Genomic DNA, 21,261 nt, shown 5'->3' with positions numbered 1-21,261 from the left:
TTTACAAGTATGAATACAAATTGAAGTTCATAGGCTTTTTGCAAGATACATGTTGAAATATGTGGAGATTTTCTTAAGGGACTCTTGAAAATATTTCGTAATACATTTAATTAGAAAAAGCTCAACTGAGAATAAGAAGAATTGAATTTCCATCCTGATTATTTAAGCTGATAAGAACAGATACTACACTTGATCTTAGCCAAAAGGCCGAGAAGCGGTTCCATCCTGAATATTTATTAGCTGTATGACTATGGATATGTCACTTCTCAGCTTCCATATACATAAAATGAGAAGATTAGCTCAAATAATCTCTATAGTTTCCTATAATGCTAACATTCTATTTTTATCTTCTTTCAGAATTTTATTTCATTCTATTTTAGTTCAGAATTTACATGAATATTATTTCTTTCAAAATGTTCACCTTCTGAAATGAAATCACTTTTATTGCTCCTTTTGTATTTACAGGCACATAAATACTAAAATATTTTGTACATATACTTATTTTCATCATCTTTGGTAAGCACTGAAATGAATATATTTAGTTCAGTATTTTCAATGCTAATTAAGGAATTGGTTTGGTACCAGTTTTCAGAACAGATTTAAAGAACCAAAAGATTATAATTTCAAAGAGACTAAATTATTTATATTCTACTCTCAAAGGATGCTTAGAACAAGAATAAGTACAGCATCCAGGGGATAATATTGCATGACCATTGGGCAGAAGAAATGCATCAAATCATATAAACTGTACTAAATTGATATGCTTTTTAAACATTGCCTAATAAAAATTTATTGTTGTTATTACCCAATACGTTGTACATTTCAAAACTTGATACATTGCGCTGTTTGTTCTATAAGACAATGTTTCCTACCCTTTTTCATGGAAAATTCATTTTCATAGGAAATGAGTGTACATCTACGGTATTCTGAAATAAGTGACCATGGCTGCTCATGGTTTGAGGCAATTGCTTATGGCCACCTCAGGACCCATGCACCACCCTGAGAGCTGAGGGGATCAGCATCTTTGCACAGTGGTGGACCATGCTGAGGTACACTGTGCTGGAATACCCAAGTTGGAAAGCTCTGCTACAGGAGGCCGCTGATAGTTGGTCCTCTCAAGTGTGGAGAATAGAAAGCCTCCCATAGCATATTTCCTTGTTTCTCCCTTTGGGTCTACGTCTTATGGGAAAAAAAATTGGGCCCAAGGACTGGTAGTGTCTTCCCTCAATTTACATAGTAGTTTAATTCATGGAAAAATTTAGTGTAAATTAACATCATGCTCCTATATATATATTAAGTTCTAGGTTCAGATGATTGTAAACAGTTTTATCATCACCCAATGGAACATTCAAATTCCAAAAGTCATTTGGAATTTGGTACAATACTTTGTCCTGTAACATCCCTTGCCTCACTTATCATTGTGACAACATCAAAAACAAGAAACACCCCCACAAAATTTCAAAATGCTCTCTAGGAGATGAGACAGTTGCTCAGTGAGTACCACTAGTATAGGGAGTCCTAGCCTTCCAAAGGTTTATAGTCCAGTGAAAGACTGGTATGTAAACAAAGAACTAAAATACAGTGTGATAAATGAGGAGACAGAAATACACGCATGGTGCTAAAGGAACCCACAGCTGAAAGGAATTAACTCCAAGGAGGAACTCACCTGGAGGTCACCCTTCTGTTGGGCCTTAAAGACTGGATACACCAGGCAGAAAATAGGAAACGGAGCAATATATGCAGTGATGTGGAACACAGCTAAGGAATTGGGAGTAATCGATGTTACCAAAAATAAGTATTGGAGAATGATAAAATATATAGCTGGAAAGTACCATAAATGTTGAGCTAAGGGCTTCATGTTGTAGGCACCAGAAAAAAAAAGCAAGGGGAATAAAAGCATATGATTTGCATTTAGAAAGGTAATCCTAGTTGTCGTGGAAACTGAGGATTGCTTGAAGAGCATCTGAGATAATTGATGTCACCTCTTGAGAGAGCAAATCATAATCTGACACAGCTATGAACTGCTTTGTCAAGTCTGTTCTTTGAATTGGTTGGGGAAAAGAATATTATAAAACCAATTACAAAGCACTTTGTCTCTCCCCTCTGCATAGGTAATGTATGGTGAACCTTGCTATTTGTGACACTTGGAGCCTATGTTGTGGGTGTTATCCTTGTCTGCTAACAGTATACTTTCACTGTAACAGTTATAGTTCCACTGTATTCTACTCAAACCTTGTCTGCCATGCCAACTGTCACCACAGAAGAAAGACCCTTACAATGTGGAAGGTAAAAGTTCAATTTCTAAGCTCTGGGCCTGTTCTTCAGAGGCTAAAGAATCTCCTCATCTCCAGTGAAGCCATCCCTGGAATCCCTCAGTGATTCAGCTGGAGTATGGAGGAGCTTAAGTTCTAAAGACCTATTCACTTCCTTTAATTCCACCTACACTTCACAATTGAGAATACCACAAACAGTTGGGCCCTAGAAGAAAGAAGAGCTCACAGATCTTGCACTTCTAGGTCTGAATTGTCCAAGTGAAGAACGCTCATTTACTCCACATCCCACAGATAACTATCTCTCAAGTGATCCCAGTATGAAAGTCTGGAGTATGAGTATAATATACTCACTGTAATATCTGAGTACAGGAAGTTCACTTCAGAGTCTTCATTCTCTCAAATAAGACAGACACTTTTGATAAAGATTATTTTATTTAATTGATCTTACAGTCTTTCTAGCTGTTTTCCTTTTCCATTCTACCAAAACATTCTACAACATTCATTTTAGTGGGAGTGCACTTGCACAATATTTATGAACGTCTATGATTAACTTCTTACAAAGCAAAAAAAGTACCACCAACTAGATATGCCATTGACTGACATCATTCCATATTTCCTTCCAATCCTTCTTGATGTCCATTCAGATCAATAGTATGTGTGATCAGAGTGTTGAGGAGCTTTTTGATGTGAGGCTGTGACATCTTGTCCACATCTTTTTCACTAGGGAGTCAGAAAATCTAATAAAGTTTACAAAGCATTTTTCTCTTCCTCAGTAAAGGTATCTACAAAGTTGCAGGGAAAAGCTAGCAATTGTTTCAGTTATTGATATTATTTCCTTCTACAGAATGTTAGAAGCTTCATCTCAATGAAGGTTTTAAATGAAACCAGACCTGGAGGGTGTGAAGGCAGAAAAAATGATGCCCTTGCAAAGGGAGGTCTGGAGGAATTCTTGTTTTGTTTGTTGCCTTTTTTCTCTCTCTGCATTTCTCCTTCAGTATAAGATAAGCAAAATTTATTAACATGTAATCTCACTGTGGTTGGCTTATAAAATGAAACAGGATAACACAATTAGGGAGAGGCCCACATTAAGTAAGCGAGACCTTCCCACTCACACAAATTAGCACAGTCAAGCTGTTGCATTTATGCCTTGTTTGGAACTTAATGTAAATAGTACTGCATGCAGTGAGGCATATTTCCTAAAATAGCAAACATTCCTGCGTTACCATGGAGAGATCTGACTTGGAGGTTAAGGCAAGAATGTGCTCTAAACGCTCAAGGCAGAGACAGAAAACTTTGCAGTGATTAGTAGCTCAGGCAGCTCCGGACAACTTCATATGAGATTTTTTTTTAGAGTAGCTTTTCAGTATCCCCTTCTTTTGCTGATGAATGTTGAAGCTGGAGACTCATTTACAAATCCCCGTTCAACATTACTGTCTCCCAGACAACCTTCATTAATAATGTGTCTCTGAAGCAGGCCTTAGCAGCTAAAACAATCATTGCTCTAATCCTTTTGAGCAGCAAAGGAAGTGGAAAAATAGGCAGCTGCTTTACAACTTAATCAAAAATATTTACTGAGCACTTGTAATGCACAAGGTACTGTTAGGTGAAGGAAGAAGAACACAAAGATGTGTAGGATTTAGTCTCTACCTTCTAGAGATTACAATAGGAGAAAGTCACTGATGAAAAAAATACAAGGCAGTACAGAAAGGAAAAATCATCACGGACTGGGGTCAGAAGCAAAGATTTTGGTCTCTGAGGAATGAGTAGGATTTTACTAAGTAGATATGGAAAGGAAAGGCATTGCTTTATTCATTCATTCAATGATTATTGAGATCTAGAAAGATACTGTTCCAAATACTTCAGAAGCAGTCTTAGTCCACTCAGGCTGCTATAACAGAATACCACAGACTGAGTGGCTTATAAACAATAGAAATTCATTTCTCACAGTTCTGGAGGCTGGGAAGTCCAAGATCAAGGCACTGGCATTTTCAGTGTCTGGTGAGGGCCCACTTTCTGGTTTATGGATTTCCTGCTGTGTCTTCACATGGTAGAAGGGATTAGCTAACTCTCTGAGGTCTCTTTTTATAAGGACACTAATCTCTCCCAAAGCCCCCACCTCCTAATACCATTATGTTGGGGGTTAGGATTTCAACATATGAATTTGGAGGGGAATACAAACTTTCAAACCATAGCAGATACCAAGATGAGAAAGCTGTGGTTCCTTTTCTTAAGTAGCTTACCAGTTAATGGGGAGAACGCAGTATGGAGAAATGACATACAAGTTACTATAGGTACAAAAAGTATTTTGGAAGATGGAAGAAGAGAAAGATGTCTTTTGGTGGTACTCAGAAAGGCAGCTTGAAGGAAATACTTGAAGGGTGGATAGGATTTTGATAGGTGGAGGTGGTAGTGATAGAAAAGAATATTCCAAGTGTATGAAGTATAGAGGTGGGGAAGTTCAGGGTAGAGAAGTAGTAGCAGGAATAGAATATAGGGGGACAGAAAAATAGAGTGGAGCCAGATTCAGAGAACTTTAAGAAGCAGGTAAAGAAGTTTAGGATTAATGGACAAGTCATTGGGTCTCCAGGTTTCTTTGAGGGAGAGTGATATCTGAGCTCTGTTTTAGAAAGATTAATCTGAAAGGAGGATAGAGTAGAGGGCAAAGAAATTGAGGGGACTCATTATTTTAGCACTCTTGTTACTTAAGATATGAAGTCATTAGGGCCAGGCATGGTGGCTCACACCTGTAATCCCAGCACTTTGGGAGGCCAAGGTGGGAGGATCATGAGGTCAAGAGTTTGAGACCAGCCTGGCCAACACGGTGAAACCCTGTCTCTACTAAGAATACAAAAATTAGCCAGGTGTGGTGGCATGTGCCTGTAATCCCAGCTACTCGGGAGGCTGAGGCAGGAGAATTGCTTGAACCCGGGAGGTGGAGGTTGTAGTGAGCCAAGATAGTGCCACTGCACTCCAGCCTGGGCAACACAGCAAGTCTCCATCTCGAAACAAAACAAAACAAAACAAAACAAAGATATGAAGTCATTGGAGGGTAAGGAAGGATGAAAGTTTTGTGCTAAGGCAAAAGACCAAAATAAAATTTTAATATATAATAGTTCATTTTCTCATTCATACATTCTAGTCAATGACAATTGAGTGCCTACCATGACTAGGCAATGGTGCTGTCATAGTAGGCACTAGAGAATTACCTTCTAAGGAAGGAGACAGATAAATAAGCAGATAATCAAACAAATATATAACTTCAAATTGTGACAAATACATTGAAGAAAGCAAAGAGCAGGAATTGGTAGACTTTTTCTGTATAGGGCCAGATAGTAAATAAGCTTTGCAGGCTGTAAAGTTTCTGCCATTGTTGCATAAAAACAGCCACACACAACACATAAGAATGAACATGGCTGTGTTCCAACAAAACTGTATTTGCACAAACAGGTGGGGGCTGGATTTGGTCCACAGTCCATAGTTTTCTGACTCCTCATATAAAGTATTAGGAGGAAAGGGAGGCACTTTAAACAAGGGGAAGACAACAATCAGGAGATCAGTCTTTCCTACGGTAATTTTGAGATGTCTATGACACATCCACATGCAGATATCAAATAGGTAACCAGGTATTTGAGAGTGGCACTCAGATGAGAATTCTACAATAAAAATATAAATTGGAAGCCACTGGTATAAAGATGGGAAAGGATGAGATGACACCAGAAGAGAATAGAGAGGTGAAAAGGGTCTAGGACTGAGCACCAATGAACAAAAGTTCATAGTGTATGACTCTTAGTTCATAAATCTAAGGTAGTCATCAATTTAAAGCCCCTGTCTGAATCAGGATGGTGAGAAATTCAATTTCATACGTTTGATATTTCCTCCTCTCCCTACTTTCTCAGCTATTTAAAGGTCCCTAGATTTCACCTGGTACCAAAGCACCAAGGAGACTACTCTGATCGTTGATCTGCCACTAAACCACCCCTGCCTCAGTAAGCATGGTTTTGCCAATCCTAGAAGCTTGCTGTATTTAACCTTTTATGGAGCCAGAATCCCCTGCTAAAGTGCAGCCTCTCCAAGTCACCCCATTACTTCCCTCTCTGAGGTCCTGCTGCTTCTCCAGGGCACTGATATGGAATGGAGGTGGGTACTTGTTACTCTTTGACCTTCAATCTCTTTCCATCTGGGTGAAATGTCACTCTCTCCTCTTCACTGACTTCAAAAACTTTTCTCTCTCCTCTTTTCCCCAATGGGACATCTGGCTCAATCTTCGCAGTGGGCTTAGAATTTCATAAAAGTCTAGAAATGCAGTTGGCTTCAAACAGCCTCTGCTCTTTGCTCTGCAAAAGTTCCAGAGTCAAGGGAATGCTAAGGGCTTAACCATCAGATTAGAAAAGAGGGAAGCAGAGGGCCAGGCGCGGTGGCTCACGCATATATTCCCAGCACTTTGGGAGGCCAGGAGTTCAAGGCCAGCCTGGCCAACATGGTGAAACCTCATCTCTACTAAAAAATAAATAAATAACAAAATTAGCTGGGTGTGGTGGCGCATGCCTATAATCCCAGCTACTCAGGAAGCTGAGGCAGGAGAATCTCTTGAACCTGGAAGGCAGAGGTTGCAGTGAGTCGAGATTGTGCCATTGCACTCCAGCCTGGGGGAGAAGAACAAGACTTTGTCTCAAAAAAAAAAAAAAAAAAGGAAGTACCATCCATCCTGTTGCCTGGGTAATCTTCCTAAGAAAAGGTTTTCATCATGTCATTGTCTGCTTAAATCCATAACGTTAAGTCCAAATTCTTTTGCCTTTGTCAAAACATTAACCAAATTCTAATTGCCAAGGCACTCCATAGCATAGTGTCTGGCTTACAGTTGGCTCTTGATACATGTTCTTTGAATGAACAACTATAGAGGATTAGATGTATGGATGGATGAACCTGGTCATTCAAAAATCCCCAACATCTCCCTTTACCTACAGGCTAGCACTGTGTTTAACCTAAGTTCTGTGGCTTTTAATGAAGCTATTTTATTTTGCTGAGTCCCTTCCTTGGCCTTCTTCATCCTAACACCCATCTCAAGTGCCACTCTTGTCCCTTCAAATATACCAGCCCATACTAACCTCAACTTTTTCTGTACTCACACTAAATTTAATTCAGTACCATTTAGTGTACCAGTCAATTGTTCTAACTGTAGCGTGCACCTTTTCTCCCTTTTAACTAAACTGAAAGCTCATTGAAGAGAGAAAAAAAGGTATGTTTGCATTCTTGCTCATTGATTGATTTAACAAATACTTTAAAATTTACTTAATAACCTATGCGTATTTAATAACTTGAAAGACTCTAATGTTTACTATTAGATGGATTTTGCTGAGAAGCATACTACTATAATCTGCAGATGAACCGGAAATCTCCTGGCTTTAAAACAAGCATTTCAAGATGCTGTGTTGTTAATTAATGGAAAGCATGACTGTTTCTGACTTCTTAAAGGTTTCCAAAGAGCACAGGGAAATCACGCAACTGCCTGTGTGTTACCACAAAGCCTAACTGGCTTTACTTTGACATTCTTGCATTTTCTCATCTGCCTTAGTTTCTCTGCCAGAATCACATTTTTCTTTTGGTGCATAGTTTTTAGTAATTAGAATAGCTATTTCCAATGTCATAACTAGGGCAGTGAAACCTAATACAACTGGTTTGGGACATGGGGATTTTCCACCTCTCCAATTCTTTTGGAAACTCCCTCTCAGCCCAGAAGTAGGTCTTAGAAACACTACAACCCAGTTGCCACACAGGGGGTGCAAAAGTGACTATGGTGACTGCAAAATTTAGAGGTCAAAACAGAGATAGTGCAAAACACCCCATACCACAGTAATATTTAGAAATCTTGTTCCACATGCGGATACAGTTCTCTAAATTCAACATAGATTTTGTAAGTAGTTCTTCATTGGTGTGCTTTTCTGTCTATCTGCAGAAGTTCTGATCTGTTGTCTGATACAGCTTAGGATAGTTCTCATTCAGTGGTTTTCAAAGTGTGGTTCCCAGATAGCAGCATCAACATGATCTGGGAACTTGTCAGGAATGCAAATTCTTGGGCCCCACCCCAGACCTTATTGTGTCAGAAACTCAAGGGGGTAGGTCCCAACAATTTATGTTAACAAGCCCTCCAGGTGATTCTGATGCATGCTTAAGTTTGAAAACTGCTGTTTAAATTCAACATATTTCGTTGTAGATTAGGAAATTAAAAGCCAGATATAAGTGACTTAACCTAGGCCATAAAGCAAGTAAGTGCTTGTAAATGTATTTATTAATCAATGTTCAGGGTGAACTGTTGATATATAAAATTAATAATTTGTTTAATCATAATATGAAGCTTATTCTCAAACTTTTCGTTATGTGCCTTCACTAAGTTTTAGAAGTAATAATTTTATACTACATTATTACAAAAGCCCTAAGTCTCACCTTAACAACATGCCTTGCTCCAATCATAAGTGTTTGGTGTACACATGCATATAAAATATTATCCTAAGGTGGGGCGCAGTGGAACCCGGGAGGCAGAGGTTGCAGTGAGCCGAGATTGTGCCACTGCACTCCAGCCTGGGTGACACAGTGAGTCTCCGTCTCAAAAAAAAAAAAAAAAACTCATATGGATAGGCTTAAGTTTTTAATTTGCAATTGGGTCTTTTACAGAATTTCTTCTGGGCTATATTTTATAGCATTTCCCTAATTTTCAAAACTGTTCTTAAAGTGCGGGTGACTTTCTACCAAAGAAATCCCTCAAATTAAAATTTTGAGGGAAATACATAGTTTTAATTTATTTACTCCTTTTAATCTTTTTAATTGAAATATACTAATATGTATACAATCTACAGATCTAAGTGCCCAGTTCAATGAGCTTCAACAATTCTATACACCTATGTTATCTTCATCCAAAACAAGATACAGAACAGCTTCATCACCTCAGAAAATTTCTCTGTGCCCCTTTGCAATCACTTCTCACCCTGTCTCTCACCGTTCAACCACTTCCTGACTTATATCACAATAGATCTGTTTTTCCTATAGTCTGTTATTAGACTTCAGACAAGATCAGGTGCATTCAGGGTAGTACGGCTGTAGACCTGTTGTCAGACTTCAAATAAATGGAATCACACAGGATGTACTCATTTGCATATGGCTTGTTTCACTTAAAATGTTTTCAAGATGTATCCGTGTTGCATGTATCTGAGTTCATTCTTTTTGATCGCTGGCTAGTACTGTATTGTATTGTATGAATACACCAAAATGTGTTTCATCTACCTTTTTCTTAGTAACAATTATATTTTTTCTTTTTATATATTTAAGTACAAAAGCAGTAAGTACTTAAAGTTATTTAAAGTATGTAATACATAATGTAAAAAATTATAGAAAATAAGGAAAAAAGAAAATAAATGTCCATAATTCCACTCTCTAGACATAACCATTACTAATAACTTGTGGATCCCCTTTGAACTTTTGTTTATGTAAGTTATCTTCTTATATATTTATCATAGGTAGTATAAAAATTCTTATTTTAGGTTCAAGTTTTACCACTTAGACCCTGACATTAGTGTGTTAAATTGGCAGCCCTTATTTTAACTATAAAATGTTTTCTAAATTAAATAAAATCTAAAATTAATACCTGAATAAACATTCATTGTCCAAAATTCAAATGATACACAGTATGTAGAATAAAAAGGAAATGTCCTTGTATAGCCCCACCATAGGTAACCAGTTCAACTGCAAACTCTTGACCACAAGATAATAATGATAAGGACCAAGGAGTGCAAAATTTATTATCACGTAATTTTTGTTTTATTTTTAAATTTTTATTTTCAAGTTTTATTATTTACATACCAGTGATCTTTTCATTGGGAACATCTTATTTTATAATGCCAAATGCTCATACAGGGACTAATTCTAGTACAATAGCTTATATCCACTTTGAGATACAGTTTTGAACTATTTTCTCTGGAAGTGAACAGAGTGCCATCTTCAAATATTCTGATTGCTGAGTGGTTTATTCCCATCTGTTTTTGGAAGTCTAGATATGTATAGCTTTCTTAGTATATTGATCTTTACTTAAAGCAAACATATTCTTCAATGGCAAATTGCCTTTTCTCCATTTGTATTGACCTGTATGTCTACACCAAGCTATCTATATACTGTCATTACAATTTGGAGACTATCAGTTAGATGCAAAATCCTTTTGAGGAGCAGAGAATAACCCGAAGTATAATTCAGGGTTTGCTCTTGAAGAGCACTTTGTTTCATTCACATTTTCCTAATAGGAAAATGTGGCTTGCATTGACAGTAAAAAATGAGATCTTTATTATACTTAAGACTGGGTACAGCAGAGTAGTGTCCTGGCAGGCAGTCTGTCTTTCCATCAGTCAGGGTGAGTCCAGAAACTTTGCCTTTCTATAGATCACCATAGATTCCAAAGCATGTTGCTTAATTTCTTCCAACTTTGAAGCTCACATACCTAGAGGCAGGCAAAAATGCAGCTGTGGTTTTACTTGAACCGCTTTTCTATTCTTGGTTTTTGAGTCAGAATATACATAGTAGATGAAATTACATATGCAAAATTCTATAGCCTATGATATTAGGCCATTCTTGCATTGCTATAAATACTTGAGACCAGGTAATGTATAAAGAAAAGAGGTTTAATTGGCTCACAGTTCTGCAGGCTTTATAGGAAGCATGGTGCTGGTATCTGCTTGGCTTCTGGGGAGGCTTCAGGAAGGTGAAGGGGGAGCAAACAAGTCACATGGCCAGAGCAGGAGCAAGATGGAGCGGTGGAGGCACCACACACTTTTAAATGACCAGATCTCAGAAAAACTCACTCTCTATTGCAAAGGTAGCACAAACCCATGAGGGATCTGCCCCCCCCCCCCCCCACCGCCCCAAACACCTCCCACCAGGCCCCACCTCCAACACTGGGGATTACAATTCAACATGAGATTTGGTGGGGCCATATATTCAAATCATATCACCTACTAAGCCCAAAGCTCTAAGAACTGTCCTTTTCTCTTACAATGGAGCTACAAGATTTTGCTTTGGTGATTAAGAGAACAATACAATCTTATGTAGGCAGGGCCCCATAATGTTTTAAAGTTACTGAAAATATTCCAATTCATAGTAAAATAATAATATTAGCTATTATTTAATGAGCGAAACACGGTTAAAGCATTTCCTCAAAATCATCTCATTTAGTCTTCAATAAGAAGTTTGGGGGCTTATTATGAACTCTCAGAGATGGCATTTGGATGTCTTCAGGCTTAGGAGTATGGACTCTGTCCTGGGGATGAGGTTCAGAAAAACTTAGATGTTGCCAGCCTTAGCTTACAAGGTCAAGTTAGTAAAAATTTAGCATGATTAGAACTGGGAAATGTCCTGCTCTAGGGGACTGCAAGTGATTGCTGAGGTTGTTCCTCTTGTTACGTGTCTGAATGCCTCTCAAGCCAGGAAGATAATTCCTTATTAAAAATGGCCGGAGGTACCAGCATTCTACCTAGTCAGGGCTCCACCTTCCCTCCTCTTTGTGTGCAATCTAAGTTTTGGACCCAAGGGTGGAGGACCTACCACTGTACAATGCTGAGTAAGACATGGTTTTCACCGAAGTCAGTGAAGTTCCCAGTCCTTTCTGGCGCGAGCTGCATTCCCAGACACTCGAGCTCTTATGGAAAGAAGCTCTGTCTTTTGCGCTAGTGTTTGTCTACCGTCCCCTGTCCTAAAATAATGACTGCCCTCTACCTGAGGGAAAGGGACTTCAATGGTGGTAATCTACTCGCGGCTGGCTGCATCCTTAAAAAAGCCCATTTCTCTTCTACTATCTTCAAGATCTTGGTTAACCAGATTCACATTGTATGTGCCGGACTCTTTCTCAGGTGACTGCTCTGTGCTTTTTTATCTAAAGAAGGGCAAGTCACCCACGGGTACTAACCCTCCCCCACCCACATCAAGGGAGAAACACTCCTCTACTCTTTTCTGGACATTCCTGTTCAGAGTCGAGGTAAGGGTTGCACGGCCCCGCCCCACCCGCCCCTCCGTTACCAAGCCTTCCCTCGCCTGCCTCGCAGCCTCAGGGCCTTAGAACCCAGGCGGGGCGGGGCCGAGAAAGGTGAGGCTGCTGGCGGGAAGCGGGGGCGGCGCGCAGCGATACCTAGCGGCGCTGCCCCGCTGGCAGCCGGAGGACGTGGCACTGTCCGAGAATGCAGGGAGGGGATTCGGCTTTCTCCTCCCCGCGAGGAGGAGCCTCGACATCCTGCAGAGGCGGGAGGATCCTTGAGGGCACTGGTGCGCCTTTCAGGTGAGGTCTTAGCAGATGAAAGCGGCTGGCTGTGGCCCGCGCCAGTAGTGCTTTCTGCTCCGCACTCGCCGTGAGCCAGGTGTGCAACCGGATTTGGGGCGAGGGTCGCGCTGGCTACCTCGCATGCGCAGAGCCGGAAGCCCGCTGACCGGACTACAGCTCCCAGAGGAGCCTTGTGGAGGCCGCAGACGCGAAGCCGCTGGCGCCATCTTGAAATCTGATCCTCCATCCCCGAGGCTTTGCGTCTGCGCGGCCGGCCGCTGCTGCTCCGGGAGTCCAGTCTGCTAAAAGGGGAGGACGTTGAGGACGCGGCGGCTGGCGGGAGAGACAGCTGGGGAGAGACATGGCAGGGTCGGAGCGCGGCCTGCGCCTCTGTCACTCAGCATCCCCTTAGGCGTTTCCACGCCCGCCCCCTGCCCGAGGGGCGGGGCTGACGGCTCCGGTACCCGGAGTCGGCGCGCGGGGCAGGGGTGCGCCCCTGCAGAGTGGGGACCTCACTGGGCTGTGCCATGCTGACCGGAGACCACCGAGGCGGGAGACAGAGCGCGGCGAAGAGCCATTGAGTGGTCACCCAGTAGCCGCCGCCGCCGCCGCCTCGGGAAGCTTGCCACCCGCTAGGAGGGAAGATGAAGGAGATTTGCAGGATCTGTGCCCGAGAGCTGTGTGGAAACCAGCGGCGCTGGATCTTCCACACGGCGTCCAAGCTCAATCTCCAGGTTCTGCTTTCGCACGTCTTGGGCAAGGATGTCCCCCGCGATGGCAAAGCCGAGTTCGCTTGCAGCAAGTGTGCTTTCATGCTTGATCGAATCTATCGATTCGACACGGTTATTGCCCGGATTGAAGCGCTTTCTATTGAGCGCTTGCAAAAGCTGCTACTGGAGAAGGATCGCCTCAAGTTCTGCATTGCCAGTATGTATCGGAAGAATAACGATGACTCTGGCGCGGAGATCAAGGCGGGGAATGGGACGGTTGACATGTCCGTCTTACCCGATGCGAGATACTCTGCACTGCTCCAGGAGGACTTCGCCTATTCAGGGTTTGAGTGCTGGGTGGAGAATGAGGATCAGATCCAGGAGCCACACAGCTGCCATGGTTCAGAAGGCCCTGGAAACCGACCCAGGAGATGCCGTGGTTGTGCCGCTTTGCGGGTTGCTGATTCTGACTATGAAGCCATTTGTAAGGTACCTCGAAAGGTGGCCAGAAGTATCTCCTGCGGCCCTTCTAGCAGGTGGTCGACCAGCATTTGCACTGAAGAACCAGCGTTGTCTGAGGTTGGGCCACCCGACTTAGCAAGCACAAAGGTACCCCCAGATGGAGAAAGCATGGAGGAAGAGACGCCTGGTTCCTCTGTGGAATCTTTGGATGCAAGCGTCCAGGCTAGCCCTCCACAACAGAAAGATGAGGAGACTGAGAGAAGTGCAAAGGAACTTGGAAAGTGTGACTGTTGTTCAGATGATCAGGCTCCGCAGCATGGGTGTAATCACAAGCTGGAGTTAGCTCTTAGCATGATTAAAGGTCTTGATTATAAGCCCATCCAGAGCCCCCGAGGGAGCAGGCTTCCGATTCCAGTGAAATCCAGCCTACCTGGAGCCAAGCCTGGCCCTAGCATGACAGATGGAGTTAGTTCCGGTTTCCTTAACAGGTCTTGGAAACCCCTTTACAAGACACCTGTGAGTTATCCCTTGGAGCTTTCAGACCTGCAGGAGCTGTGGGATGATCTCTGTGAAGATTATTTGCCGCTCCGGGTCAAGGTATACAAAACGGCTACATAGTGCCTTTCTGATTATAGCTAGCTGGCCTCTGGCTTCACATGATTTCGGTCTAGGTGGAGGAAATATTCTGGACTTGAGAAAATTAGTCATGACCCCATTTTTGCTGCACCTTTTGCTATGTCTCATTTAGTAAACGTGATTTGCACCCAGATAATTTGATTTTCACAATCCTTTTTGTAAAATCTGTTGGCTTTCCCATTATCAAAATTGTATACCTTTTAAAACAAAAAGGTAAAGATTCCTACTTCACTTTTTTCCTATAAAAAGAAGACATTTAATCTCATTTCTGGCACTAGAACTTTTCCTCTTACCTCTTTTTTTTTCCAACTTTTAAAATTTGTTCTTGTTTTCAGATTTATAGACGTTTCCTCCCAATGGTTTTCTGTAAGGCAGTTAGTTCTCTAGTTAGTTCTTCCTGGAGCATTAAAGCCTTCATCCGCAAAATGCCTGTAAATGATTAGAGCATAAGGTAAAAGGTTTGGGGAAAGCCTATTAATCCACCAGCAAAGTATTATAACATCTGGACCATATTAATTAGAATTAATAGTTCATTTGAGGATTAGTGATGACTCATTCATAAAAGAGACAGGAATTCAAGTATTCAAGTACAGTATTGTCACTCAAAAGGTTAAGGCATAAACTGTTCACAGCCAGAACTCTACTGAGTTCTACTGGAAGATATTTGATATTAAGAAAGGATTAACCCATTATTGGATCAGAGGAGAGTTTCATTCATTATAGTCTTGAATTCTTAATTGCTTAATTTGAGCTATTCGTGTCTGCCCAATTGATTCTGTACCAACCTTTTAAATTCAACTATGGTAGTTTGTTTCTATAGCAACAGTAAATGCTAGCTTCAATAAAGTTTGTGAAACATTCTGGCATGTTCCACTTGATACAGCTTATTTAACAATACTGTCACAAAGGTAGATGTGATCTAGAAGGCATTTTTTAGAAAGCCTGCTACTGGTCAACGTCATTCTAGAAATTTAGAGCTTGATAAGTGACATTGTTCATGGCCACTTGAAATTTTTGGAAAGTAGTTCTATGGTATGTATACTGTCTATCACAATAAGAACCTAAGCAGAAAACAGGAGAAAAGTTTTTAAATTTACACAAAATTATGAGAAGCAGCATAGATGAGAAACAGCATAGATGAAAGTGTCATGAAAGGTAAAAAGTCAGTGCATTTTCATTTTGTATAAAATGTTAAGCACTGTATGCTTAACACTGTGTACTTCTTTTCTTTTGCTTTTTCTTTCAGTGGAGCCTCGCAGCTAAATTTGGGCTTTACAGTATTTCTGTGACTAGACATAGGTGTTACAAATTAAACATGGTGTTTTCATATTAGGGTCTAAAATTAGTTGGGCCAGGATGGATGGGAAATAAACTCGTCCCCCCAGCCCGCCACCAAATATGACCAATATTGTAGAACGTTACATAAAGACTGAGAAAATAACAGCCAAAACAAGATCTTTTTTTCTCCGTATTTAAATAAAATACTGTATTTTGGTGACTGGATTTTGGAGTGGAGAAGGATTTTAAAGATCATCTTCAGGCAGTCTCTCAGTTTGGAGATATGGAAAGTTCCTTGTTTAACTAACATAGCCCATGCAGAGACAAAGATTTCTGACCATCCTCAGGCAAGACACTTTAATTCTATACATTAAACCCCATTGTCTGAAGTATATTAATTTAAGTAAGTACTTATTTTAAACCAGGAGCCCTCTTTCTCTAACCTAAGGATGCTCGGAGGATTCTTTAGAGATTATGTGAAAAAAATTGTCATCTGAATGAACACATATAAACTATGATAACTGTATCTTTAGGTCAAGTCCCTTTACTTCACTAAATTTGGACATTAGAGCTTTAAGATGGTAGTGTATGACCTTTCTGCTGTGACCTGACTTACATTGTTTACTGTTTCTAGAAAAACAAAAATTAGGAGGTGGGAGAAAATGTCATTCAGCTTCAAGAAATGTGGCATTTAATTATTATGCCATTTTCTCTAATAATTTAGGATGTCAGGGAAAATAGATGAATTGGGCCCAACATGTTTGTAAATAAAATGGGCAGTGTATCTATTGTTTAAATCTGGTTACTTTTAAGCTCCTTAAGAGCCTTATGACAAAACCAGTGCTAGATGGGACAATGGCAGACTGGTTTTTGTCTATTTCTCTGAACAAATATGGAAAGAATAGAAATAATGTAATTTTTTTTGGTAGTTCTCTTTTTTAGTTTGTAGAAACACGAAACCATGAAAGAAAAAAATGTTTCCTTTAGTTCAGTTCTGCCACAAATATGGAGAAAACCTTTTATCTTAAAGAGCAAGATTGTTCTGTAAGGTTATTTTGATTCCTTTGTTTAATCCTCCACTTACTATATTTTATGCACTATTAAATATTGACATCAGGATTCCTCCTGATTGCTTTTCCTTTTTTTTTCCTTCTTTCCGTCTTTTTCTTTGTTCCTTTCTTATTTATTAAAGAAAAATACCAACAGTGTAGTTCTGCTTACTGATATTCTGATATTATACAAAGTAATTTATTTCCCCTCTACAGAATTTATGTATGAGGACCTAAGGCTGTTCAGATATCTAAAGAAAGGTTTGAAGCCTTCTTCTAGCTGGTAATTCCTTTCTTCATTGTCTGGCCCTGAACTGGAAAAGCTATGATGGGAGGGGTGTGGTCCCTTAGTAAACAGCAATGAGCTCTGGCCCATGTGCAATTTCCCTTTCTAGCTAAATTCAAAGAACAGAAGATCTTTGCCTTAAACCTTGCAATGCCAAGGTCTGCTCCTTTGTGACTATGGTAAATTTATCCCACTCATATTTTAGTTATGTGAAGTGGATCAGGCCCTTTGGAAGATGTTGGCATTAGATGCTGGTAAAAGATTAGGCCTTTAATTTTATGGTAGTCAATGGTTCTTGTCTGTCTCCTATTATTAACAATAGGGTTGACAATTATAGCAGTTTGAGATCTATAACTCACTACTGTGAGGACTAGAAAGTGCCAAGAAAACTGCTGTTAACACAAAAAGTCTAAAAACTGGCCTTAGCCTAAAAAAAAGTCTCATATTGTGCAACACTAGGCCTGGAAGCGGTTCTCTTTTCTGATACTGGAAAGCCTTTGTCCTAATTCTGAGTCAAAAGTGACTTAATTTAAAATTATATTATCATTTCCACATGATTTTAGTACCTGAGTGTCTAGAGAGTAACACTGATTCTACCAAATCAGGTATTACTTATTTCATGGGCTACACTATCATTGTAGGAGTGACTGTTTTATGTACTTGATACTTCACAAGAATTCATTATGTTGTTGGCTTAGTGGGACTTGCTAAGTGCTCTTTCGGCAGACTGTTACCTGCAAGGACATTTTTCTGAGATGCAAAATAGTAAATTATTACAAATAAAGAAGAAACAAATATCTTCCAACTTTTAGGTCAGTACATTATTTATAGAAAAAGAGGTTTCTTATTATTATTCATGTCAAGATTGATTCATATGAGATTCAAATACATTATGTATTTTCCTGTGGCATTCTTTGGCTTTAAAGTTGCTGTTCGAATATATGTTATATACAGTCTTATTTCTAAGAGAGCCACTAAAGGCCCGTTTTTGTTTGTTTTTATTGTTCTTATTTGTTCATTAAACAAAAACTTTTGATCTCTGTAGTATTCCCGGCATTATGGTAGGCAATGGGTTTATAGAAATGAGAGATACATTCCCAACCTGGAGTGGAAATCCAGTTCAGTTTAATTGGATCTTTTTCCTGATTTCCCATGAAACCTTGGACTAATTACTTCTCTAAGTTTCCATTTCCTTGTATGTAAAATAGGATTGGATCAGATGGTTAGTTTATAAAGTTTCCTTCACCACTGTAAGATTGTTTGGTTTAAAGTAAATAAATATGACCACCTTCCTTGCCATTTTAAACTTGAAGCTATTTTCTTTAATTCTGCCTGTTGTAGTTTGAATTTCAAAGTATCTTACTGTAGGTGTTACTGTTGTTTTACGCTGAAGAAGTAAGAAGCCAAATTTTATAGAGATGGTTTTATCATTAAGTAAATGATGAATTTATTTATTAGTTAGAATCATTGTAAATATCTATTAATGTGGTTACTTTGCCCATGGTGTGACATAGTTCATATTGCCTCAGGTGAAGGCTTCCTGTTATACCCGCAACAACAAATATCTCAAATAATTTTTCCAGAAGTCATTATCCTTGCTGCTTTTTTCCCTCTCCCTCTATCCAGTCCACCAGCAAGTCCTGTTAGCTATACTTTCAAAACATATCCATATGTATCCATTTATTTCCCCCTCCCTTTACTAACCACCAGGATCCAAGCTACTATTGTCTTTCACCTGCACTACCGCGGCAGCCTCCTACCTGGTCTCTCTGCTTCTCTTGGTGCTCCCCAATAATTCATTCACCACAGCATGATCTTTTCAAAACTTCTGTATGATTACCTGTTAAAAAACTGCAGTCTATTCTCATTTCAATTAAAATGAAATCCAGTTCATTAACTTTGTTGTCTGAAGCTGGATGTGACCTGGTGCCTGCCTGCCTCTCCACCTCATTGAGTTTCCCTGTCCCCTTTGCCCACTATGCTCTAGCCCTGTGCTATCCAGTAAGCTAGCCACTAGTCTTAGGAGCTGTTGAACCCTTGAAATGTGGCTAGTCCAAATTGAGATGTGCTGTGAGTATAAAATATACCTTGAATTTCAGACTTATGAAAAATCATGTAATATTATCTCAGATAATAATGTTATCTCATTAATAATTTTTATATTATTTACATGTTTATGATAACATTTTGGATATATTGGGTTAAATAAAATATTTTGTTAAAATTAAGTTTACCTATTTATTTTGTACTTTGTTCATTGAAGCTACTAGAAAATTAAAAATTACACACATGGCTCACATTATATTTCTATTGGAGAGTGCTATTCTAGCCACAGAGGCCTTTCTCTTTTCCAGGCTCATATTCCATTAGCTGTTCTTTCTGCCTGGATTGTTCTGCTGATCTTTGCAGGACTGATTCTTTTTCCTTCAGATATCTATTTAAATGCTGCCTCATAAAGACCTTTCTCTGATCAAACAATTTAGAGTAATTTAACCACCCACTCTGTATTATGCTTTCCTGTTTTGCTGCACAGGGCTTGTCCATAATATTTTTTGCATTTCCTTGTTTGTTTATCATGTACTCCCCACTCCAACCCCTGCAAAATATAAGTTTCAAGAGCACAGGGACTTTGTCTTGCATGATACTCTATCTTCAAGACAGTGCCTAGCACATAGTTAGTGTGCAACAGATATATGTTATGTCAGCATTGTATTCCTCACAGTGCCTCACATGGTGCTTTGCTTATTATAGCATTTAGTAGGTGTTAGAAAAGTTGATAAATAGCACTGGAGGAATAGAAAAGATTTTTCTTCTGCAATTTTTATGCTTCCAGTCAGTTGCTGGCAGGAAGGGATTTAAGGTAAGCTGTAACTCCACTGCCTTGAAGGTGGTAATCAAGTTTGAAAGTGTGAGGGAAACAAAAAATGAATAGCAGTTGCCTTTTCTCTCTTAATGAGTTTATATTCCTAATTGGAATGGAAGCAGGTATGGAGGCGGGAAGATCAAATTTAATTGCCGCAGTAAATTTGTAGTTTTATTTTAATATCCTTAGCTTGTAATGATTACTAAGAATAGTTCAATAAGTTTATCTTATTGTCCCATATATAAATCATTGTTCTATATATAAATTGTCCCATATATAAAATCATACTTTTTTCTCCTGAATCTTTTAAGTGAATTGATATTCCTATAAAATATATCTCTTTCCCATTTCACTATGGATTATTTATCTGTGCTTATGCTATAAATCTGCCTTTAGGCACATCTATTTTAAATTTATTTTAATCTTTCTCTTTTTATTTTGAAATAATTTCAAATGTACAGAGATGTTATAAGAGAAATACCAAGAACTCCCATATACCCTTTACCCAGATTTACCAGTTGCAAATATTTTGTCACATTTGCTTTATAAACTCTCCCACTGTCTGTATTTGCACAGTATTTTTTAAAAATTCTTGAACCATTTGAGAATTAGTTGTAGATAGTATACTCCTTTACCCTAAATACTTAAGCATTATTTCTTAAGGACAAGGACATCTCTTATATAATTACAGTACAATTATCAAATTTAGAAAATTAGACATTGATAAAATACTGTTACCTAATATATAGTCCATATCAAAATCTGCCAATTTTTTCCAATAATGTGAAACAAGCATGTTGTAAGAAAGGTAGCCAGAATGTAACTTCTCTCAGGAAGTGTAAGTTTGATGAGTATGCCTTTTCAACTCCTTGATTAAAAATAGAATAAAGCAAATATTTGGTCATTGTAAGCATTTCCTTTATTAAATCCTCCCCTTCTCATTGAACTCTGAATTACTTGCTTTCGCTTAATAAACATGTAGTGTTTGTGTGAATTGGTAGAGAAAAGTGGAGAGGGAAGCTGGGGAGCATAGTACAAATGGAGGTGAATCAGTGTTCTTAATAAGGAACAGACCTGTCTTTAGGAATTCATACTGATAATTTATGCAACAAATCTGATTCTCTAAATCTCTGGCAAAAGATGCAACAGACATTTTTGAAGACAAAAAAAAATTTTGTTGGCCATGTTTAACTCACCTTACTCGTTTTGCTGTTTCTTCCTAGCCTATGACTGAAGAGTTGCTGAAACAACAAAAGCTGAATTCACATGAGACCACTATAACTCAGCAGTCTGTATCTGATTCCCACTTGGCAGAACTCCAGGAAAAAATCCAGCAAACAGAGGCCACCAACAAGGTATGATTAGTACTATGCCCTAGGAGATGACAAGGTTTTCCTGAGGATGTGACTGGCTCTA

The 21,261-nt window shown here is 39.3% G+C and overlaps 2 protein-coding genes and 1 pseudogene across 51 annotated transcripts in view; 1 reads left to right on the top strand and 2 right to left on the bottom strand.

Annotated features, from left to right (window-relative positions):
• The window catches only part of LOC101130554 (myomegalin), a 225,188-nt gene that overhangs the window by 130,266 nt on the left and 73,661 nt on the right, over positions 1–21,261 (top strand). For 24 of the 50 annotated variants that reach the window (XM_063695516.1, XM_063695461.1, XM_063695463.1 and 21 more), the window contains one exon: positions 21,069–21,200. In XM_063695516.1, coding sequence (XP_063551586.1) covers positions 21,069–21,200 — 132 coding nt within the window. Of the gene's footprint in view, positions 1–12,218; positions 14,331–21,068; positions 21,201–21,261 lie in introns of those variants that run through there. The other 26 variants (XR_010129782.1, XM_063695973.1, XM_055356555.2 and 23 more) reach the window with 3 other exon arrangements.
• LOC115932046 (uncharacterized) lies at positions 89–219 on the bottom strand (annotated as a pseudogene).
• On the bottom strand, positions 10,060–12,808 carry LOC129525702 (uncharacterized). The gene is made up of 2 exons (XM_063698037.1): positions 12,433–12,808; positions 10,060–10,752 (listed from the first exon to the last, which is right to left on the bottom strand). Exons 1-2 carry the CDS (start codon positions 12,806–12,808, stop codon positions 10,745–10,747), a joined length of 384 nt encoding a protein of 127 aa, XP_063554107.1. The 3' UTR covers positions 10,060–10,744.

This window comes from Gorilla gorilla, chromosome 1 (assembly GCF_029281585.2).
Source record: "Gorilla gorilla gorilla isolate KB3781 chromosome 1, NHGRI_mGorGor1-v2.1_pri, whole genome shotgun sequence".
NCBI lineage: Eukaryota > Metazoa > Chordata > Mammalia > Primates > Hominidae > Gorilla > Gorilla gorilla.
This window is presented reverse-complemented; position numbering and strand designations above follow the sequence as displayed.

Bases quoted from the DNA above. Each gene is read 5' to 3' on its own strand.
- LOC129525702 (XM_063698037.1), bottom strand. From the start codon at position 12,808: ATGGAGGATCAGATTTCAAGATGGCGCCAGCGGCTTCGCGTCTGCGGC.